General features: G+C 43.1%; 1 protein-coding gene across 1 annotated transcript; it reads right to left on the reverse strand.

Moving 5' to 3' along the window:
• Nucleotides 1–546: 546 nt before the first annotated feature.
• Nucleotides 547–5516, reverse strand: LOC147224254 (uncharacterized). The gene is made up of 2 exons (XM_086164547.1): nt 3993–5516; nt 547–3797 (listed from the first exon to the last, which is right to left on the reverse strand). The coding sequence occupies exons 1-2, from the start codon at nt 5373–5375 to the stop codon at nt 951–953; spliced, it is 4230 nt and encodes a 1409-aa protein (XP_086020673.1). The 5' UTR covers nt 5376–5516; the 3' UTR covers nt 547–950.
• Nucleotides 5517–7690: the final 2174 nt, after the last annotated feature.

The following is a 7690-nucleotide window of genomic DNA, read 5'->3' on the forward strand; positions in this document are numbered from 1 at the left end:
ACGATATGGGTATATCTTTTTAAAATGTTGCAGGATCACAATGATTTTGACTTATATTATGCAGAATCAAGCCCTTTTCAACATATTTCAGCACCAGCAAGCTGCTAGAAAGGAATCTTTAGTTATTTACACTCTGTTGCAAAAAAGCTTCAACTCAGTGAGATAAACACTTTTTGACCATATGGCTATATCTTTTTAAAATGTTGCAGGATCACAATGATTTTGACTTATATTATGCAGAATCAAGCCCTTTTCAACATATTTCAGCACCAGCAAGCTGCTAGAAAGGAATCTTTAGTTATTTACACTCTGTTGCAAAAAAGCTTCAACTCAGTGAGATAAACACTTTTTGACCGTATGGCTATATCTTTTTAAAATGTTGCAGGATCACAATGATTTTGACTTATATTATGCAGAATAAAGCCCTTTTCAACATATTTCAGCACCAGCAAGCTGCTAGAAAGGAATCTTTAGTTATTGACACTGTAATGATCCCCGTAATTTCGTGGCGGCACAGATCTTGACTGCTGGTGTAGTTTTAAAGTTTTATTCGCAACCGTTGAAAAACAAAACGTAAAAACTCAAACCATCACCACCGTAAGAGCCTGTGCTCTATTACGGGTTCATATCAAAAAATAGAAAAATAAAAACTTCGCGTAGAGGATGCAGTAACTTTCTCCCGTAAGCGCTATCGCAATAACAACCGTTTTTCCGGCGGAAGTGAGAAAATAAAATCCTCTTACCAAAATAAAATATCAAATTCGGAAAACACAATCAAACAATTTACCTAAAATAATAACACATTTCAGGTGGTTATTTACACTCCCACCAAATTACAGTGTTTCATATGGAAATGTTAAACACGTAATTTCCACATCAACAAAATAACCTGTTAAAACATTTACTGTACAACACAGTTAACTATACTACATTACATAACTACAATGGGTTCAATCTGCCTCTAGCAACAAAACTAATTTTTGGACGGGGCGCTCCACTGATGAAAGGTTGTTGGTGCGCTCTCCCTGCTGATTCAGTTCCTTATCGCCAAGCAGGATTTTTACCCGTCTCACAAGTCCATCTTGACCCTTAAGGATTTCCGAGACTCTGCCTAGTCTCCACTGGTTCCTGGGCAAAGTGTCATCAGTGTCCATGACTATATCTCCAACCTCCAGGTTCCTTTTTATACTATGCCAGCGCTGTCTCACCGTGATGTTGTGGAGATACTCCCTTTTCCATCTACTCCAAAATTGCTCCGTCAAGTATTGCACCTGACGCCATCTCTTTCTTCCGTAAAGATACGGTCTTTCAAAGGTGCCAGGAGGAGGTAAGGCAGTAGTGGATTTCATTGAGATCAGGTGGTTAGGAGTCAGTGGTTCTAGACTATTAGGGTCGTTCAGAGTGTCAACAGTGAGTGGACGGCTGTTTATTATGGCCATAGTCTCATAAAGGAAAGTGCGTAACGAAGTATCATTGAGCCTACCAGGGGACAATAGCAGGGTGGCATTGAGGACACTTCTTACAGTCCTAATCTGTCGTTCCCATACACCCCCGGCGTGGCTGGCGTGAGGTGCATTCACTACAAACTCACACTGTTTCTCTGCGAGGAATGTATTCAGTCTGTCCATGTCCAATTCCTTTAGTGCAGCATTCAGTTCATTTTTTGCACCCATAAAGTTAGTGCCTTGATCACATTTAATTTGTCTTACAGCACCTCTTAAAGCGATGAAGCATCTCAGTCCATTAATGAATGTGTCTGTAGACATATCTTCTAACATCTCAATGTGAACTGCTCTAGAGCACAAACAGGTGAGAATTAGACCATACCTCTTGTGTTGTTTTCTCCCTTGATTTGTCCAGAAGGGACCAAAACAGTCCATGCCACAATATGTGAACGGAGCAGACGGTTCTGTTCGTTCCACTGGAAGGTCACTCATTCTTTGGCTTTCAACAGGCCTTCTCAGCCGTCGGCAAACAACACAGTGGCGGATGCAGGTTGCCACTGCTCTGCTCAGTCCACAGATCCAATAGCCATTGGACCTGATCTCATTGATGGTGAAGCCTTTACCCTGATGTCTCACTCTTTCGTGATAATGAGCAATGATGAGTTTTGCTATGTAATGTTCTTGTGGTATGACTGTGGGGTGTTTAAATGAGGCTGGGAAAGATGAGCGGCTGAGCCTACCTCCCACCTTGAGCACACCCTCTGTGTCTACGAAAACATCAAGATGACTCAGCTTGTTGTTCCTTGGAAGTTGATGACCTCTGCGCAGAAAGTTCATTTCTCTTGGGTATGCTTGATTTTGCAGGTCTTTAATGATGAGTTGCTCTGCACTTTGTCTTTCACTGACTGTTGAGAGGGCATTAGATTTATCCTTACGAGCACGTCGCAAAAGGCGTGCCACCGCTCTGACAGCCTGAGACCAAGATGAAAATTTACAGAGTCTGTCCACAAGGTTGACTTGCACTGAGGTCTCTGCCTGAAAGGTCTGAGCCTTTTTAACTTCTGGGTCACCCACGGGTAGCTCTGTAGGTACTTCCGGCATTTCTATTTTATTTTTCCAAAGAAAGCTAGGGCCAGTAAACCAATCAGATGAGAGCAACTCGTCCACTGTTGTCCCCCTAGAAGCGCAGTCTGCTGGGTTGTCTTCGGATGGTACGTAGAACCATTGTTTAGCGTCTGAGAAATGACAAATTTTCTGCACCCTATTTGCTACAAAGGTGTGAAAACGGCGGGCATCATTATTAATGTAGCCTAAGACAACCTTTGAGTCTGTCCAATAGAACTCCTCAATATCAGCATAGCCTAATTCTTCTTTAAGCATATTGCTCACCCTGACTGAGACCACAGCTGCGGTGAGCTCCATCCTTGGTATAGTTGTTACTTTCAGCGGTGAGACACGTGCCTTTCCCAGGAGAAGAGTGCAATGTATGTCTCCCCCTTTACTAATCAGTCTCTGGTAAGTACATTGACCATAGCCAGCAGTACTGGCATCAGAGAAGTGATGTAATTCTGCTTTAATTACCTCTCCAAAGCCAGCCGGCCGATAACAACGAGCTATGTGTATTTTTTCCAGCTTCACAAGGTCACCCTGCCATTTCTCCCACCGTGACTTTAACCTCTCTGGGATTGGGTCATCCCATCCTGTTCCTCGATGGCACATTTCCTGGAGAACTTTCTTTCCAACGAGGAGATAAGGTGCAATGAAGCCCAGCGGGTCGTACACGGAGGCGACGGATGACAGGATGCCCCGTCGTGTTGCTGGTTGGTCCTTAGGTGTGATTTTAAAAGTAAAACAATCATCCTCAATGTTCCAGTGGATCCCCAGTACTCTTTCCAAGGCTGTATCACTGAATGTGAGATTCTTTGCTTTGCTGTCTGTCGCGTGTTCTGTTGCTGGGATGCTCTGCAGAACGGCACGGTTATTTGATGCAAATTTGTGCAGGCGTAGACCTCCCTTTGCGCACAGTTCACGTGCCTCCTTTGCTAGACAGATGGCCTTTTCTTCTGACTCGACACTAGCTATTCCATCATCCATATAGAAGTCTCTGGCAATGAACTGGGATCCTAGTGGATATGTGAGACTGTGTTCTTTGGCAAGCTGCTTTAATCCGTAGTTTGCACATCCTGGTGAAGATACGGCTCCAAAAAGATGAACTTTCATCCTGAACTCCTGAGCAGGTGTGCTTGTGTTGCCGTTCTCCCACCATAGGAAACGTAGGTAGTCGCGGTCATTTTCTGAGACATGGAACTGGTGAAACATCTTCTCAATGTCACACATTAAAGCAACGGGATGCTGCCGGAAACGAATAAGTACTCCCGTCAGACTGTTGATCATGTCTGGGCCTGACAAAAGGTGTTCATTGAGACTGTGACCTTTATACTTAGCTGAGCAGTCGAATACTACTCTAAGCTTTTCAGGCTTTTTGGGGTGGTAAACACCATGGTGAGGTATGTACCACCTTTCTCCCTCAGTGCCTTCCATACGTACCTTTTCTACGTCACCCCTTTCAATGATGTCCTTCATGTATTTCGCATAGTCCTTCTTGTATTTTTCATCTGCAATGAACTTTCCTTTCAGGTGGTTAAGTCTCATAGAAGCAAGCTGCTTGTTGTCAGGTAAAGACGGCCTTTCTTTGAATGGGAGGGGCATTTCATAATGTCCATGTTCGTTTTTCCTTATATTTTCCCTTAACTTATCAAGAAAGATCAAATCCTGTTGGGAGACGGTTTTGTCCTTTTCCAGAGTGTCTCTGAAATCAGTCTCTAGAACCTTGAGAGCATCCAAAGGGGTCGTGGCAGGTAGCTCCTTCACGATTACTCTGTGGCAGTGACTGGTTAATGATGAGTTGGAGAGAGGAGCTGAACAGCCAACAATAGTCCATCCTAAGTCTGTGAGAACGGCAAAGGGTTCGTCATCCTTTCCAGTTATGACTTGTCTGGGTACAAGTGTTCTTGGACAGTTGTAGCCGATCAGTAACCCCACTTCACAACTCAGCAGCGGTGGTATTTGGTCAGCTATTGGGGTGAAATGGCGCCATTTTTGGGCTGTTTCATGGGTTGGAATATGTTCTCTGTTGGCAGGTATGCAGTCTTTGGTGTAGACAGGGGGTAAACTAATGTGCACAGTGGAATGGAAACCTCTCACACGTAGACCAGATGCTCTTTCACTTTTTAAAACCATATTCTCTCCCATCATAGTGGTGAGCCTTAGTTTAACTGGGTAGGTAGTTAGCTGCAGTTCATTACTCACATCTCGTTCGATAAATGTTGTGTCGCTTTGTGTGTCCAGCAGGGCGTACACAAGTTTCTCTCTGGATGGATCCCTTTCATTTGAGACCCACACTGGCACTATCATGGAGGTGTTTGCTGCCTGACCTTGACTGGTGACGTTGAGGGACACAGCAGATGTAGGCTCTGTTTCAGTGTGTTGTGTGGTATCTCTTTTGTTTTCCTTTACCTTATTTTCACCCTTTTGGTAGCTGTTGTCGTGAAGACAGGTAGGATGTCGACCTTTGCACAAGCCACATGAGAGACGGGATCTGCATTCTTTCACACCATGACCAGGTTTCAAGCAGCCGTAGCACAGTTTGTTGTTCTTGACATAGGCCCTCCTATATTCCAGTGTCTCTTTCAGGAAGTCTGGGCATTTGCAGAGTAGATGATTATTATTCTGACATAACAAACATGCAGTTTTGACCCTTTCTTTCATCATTGTCTGACTGTTATTGTTCACCACTGTTTGTGTGTTGAAGACACTGATTTTGTTCCTTTTGTTGAACCTTGTGTTCACCTTGTCATAGCAGGATTCAGATGAATGGAGAGCAAAAAGGGAAGTGACTGGATTGCAGGCGGTTTCTGACTCAATGGACATGAATTTGGCAAATTCTTCGAAGTTGGGAAAATCCTTTCCCTGTGAGAGACAGACAGTTACCTGGCGGTTCCACCGAGATGCTAACCATTCAGGCAGTTTCCTTATCAACTTCTGATTTTCTTCACAATCATTTAGGATATTCAAACCCCTTACATGAGGCATGGCCTGCAAACAAGCATTTAAGAAATCAGAGAAATTTCTCAGTCCTTCGGCATCCTTACCCAGGATTTTAGGCCAATTGGATAACCTTTCTCAGAAGGCCCTTTGAATGATAAAGGGCTGGCCGTATCTCTGATCGAGTTTTTTCCAAGCATCACTGTAGGCTGCATCATCACTGCGATAGAAAGTACCTTCTAAACACTTCTGAGCCGAGCCCACCACATACCGTTTGAGATAATGTAGCTTATCAGCAGAGGAAATATTTTTTCTGTCTATGAGTGCTATAAATGCGGCCTTCCACTCAATGAAGTCAATTGGGTTGCCGTTAAATACAGTGGGTTCTGGTGTTGGCAATGTGTTGATAGCGATGCTGTCCTGGACAGCTTGTGCCAAGCAGGAGACGTCAATGGGAGAAGATGGAGCAACAACTTGGTGAGGCTGTGTTGGAGCAAGAAAAGGTGTATGGCTGAGTGGCAGGGGGTCATGAGGAGGCTGAAAGGGCTGGATGTTAGACCCCTCTTTAGCTTCCCTGTCATAAACCTCCAATCTGGCTTGAGCAGCTCTTAGATTTCTTTCAGCCTGCAAGTTTTCTAATTCTGTTTTATGTCTTTCTAATTCTTTTCTGTGCTCCTCCTCTAGCGCTCTTATTTTCTCTCTCTGTATCTTTTCTTCTACCAACAATTTATATTCAGCTTCCTTTGCAGCTAAATCCGCCGCTGCTTCAGCTCGCTTAGCTGCCACGCTTGTACGTTTGGAAAGACGACTGAGTTCAGAGTCAGTGCCATAAATGGAGCGAGCATAGTGTGGTTCAAGCAGCTCACGCAAGCGCTGTCCTTCATATTCTATATCATATTCGCCATCTATGCCTGTCAGTCTTTCATTTAGGATTTTCATTATATCACTTGTTACTGCTCCGCAGGCATCAACTTTGCGTCTTATTTCTGTATCAGGTGTACTAAGCATTCTCAATTCATCAAACATTTTCAAAACGTCCATCTTTGTTTTCTCTATTTCATCTGCAAGAGATGCTAGGTGCTTTTCAGAAAGCTCATGCTTGAGTTCTTGTCGTGTCTTACGAGCTATAGCCTTCCACTGATCATAGCGGTTAATAAGCTTCTTTTCCTTTCTACTTTGTTCTTCTTTACTGTATATAAGCATTTTTTCAGTGGGAATTCGCACTCGTTCTGAGCGCCGAACTGTCTCTGAAACATCAACATCATCATCCTTTAGCAGTTCAACAAGCATTTTCTCATTATTTTGCAAAGTTTCTTTAAGTTCTTGCCTGACAGCGCCCTTTTCTGCTTCACTCCGAAGCCTTTCCTTGTACTCCTCTATTTTCCGTCGAAGTGTAGCGATCTGCCCCTCGTTATCTTTTCCACGTGGATTAGCATCGCCCTCCATCATTTTTAATTATATATTTATTTAGCCTTTATCCTTATTGCTACCACCACACCGTCTTCCGCTAACCTCAGTCCTTATCCTTGTCCTCCGGAGGAGTGATCCTTTACAGCCGTAGTAATTTTCCTTTTTCCTCCGTTGGAAACGTATTGTTGTAGGTTAGCATGAAGAGGGTAAGCTCTTACTGTAATGATCCCCGTAATTTCGTGGCGGCACAGATCTTGACTGCTGGTGTAGTTTTAAAGTTTTATTCGCAACCGTTGAAAAACAAAATGTAAAAACTCAAACCATCACCACCGTAAGAGCTTGTGCTCTATTACGGGTTCATATCAAAAAATAGAAAAATAAAAACTTCGCGTAGAGGATGCAGTAACTTTCTCCCGTAAGCGCTATCGCAATAACAACCGTTTTTCCGGCGGAAGTGAGAAAATAAAATCCTCTTACCAAAATAAAATATCAAATTCGGAAAACACAATCAAACAATTTGCCTAAAATAGTAACACATTTCAGGTGGTTATTTACAGACACTCTTTATCAAAAACGCTTCAGCTCAGGGAGATAAACACTTTTTGCTATATCTTTTCAAAATGTTGCAGGATCACAATGATTTTGACTCATATTATGCAGAATCAAGCCCTTTTCAACATATTTCAGCACCAGCAAGCTGCTAGAAAGGAACCTTTAGTTATTTACACTCTGTTGCAAAAAAGCTTCATCTCAGTGAGATAAACACTTTTTGACCATATGGCTATATCTTT

This window comes from Fistularia commersonii, chromosome 18 (genome assembly GCF_037954325.1).
Source record: "Fistularia commersonii isolate RoL2024-O1a breed Wild chromosome 18, RoL_Fcom_v1.0, whole genome shotgun sequence".
Lineage (NCBI taxonomy): Eukaryota > Metazoa > Chordata > Actinopteri > Syngnathiformes > Fistulariidae > Fistularia > Fistularia commersonii.

Excerpts from the sequence above, each read along its gene's own strand:
- LOC147224254 (XM_086164547.1), bottom strand. The coding sequence starts at position 5,375 with ATGTCCATTGAGTCAGAAACCGCCTGCAATCCAGTCACTTCCCTTTTT. Across the intron at positions 3,798-3,992 it reads AAAGGGGTGACGTAGAAAAG|CATCCCGTTGCTTTAATGTG; the intron begins GTACGTATGGAA and ends CGTTTCCGGCAG.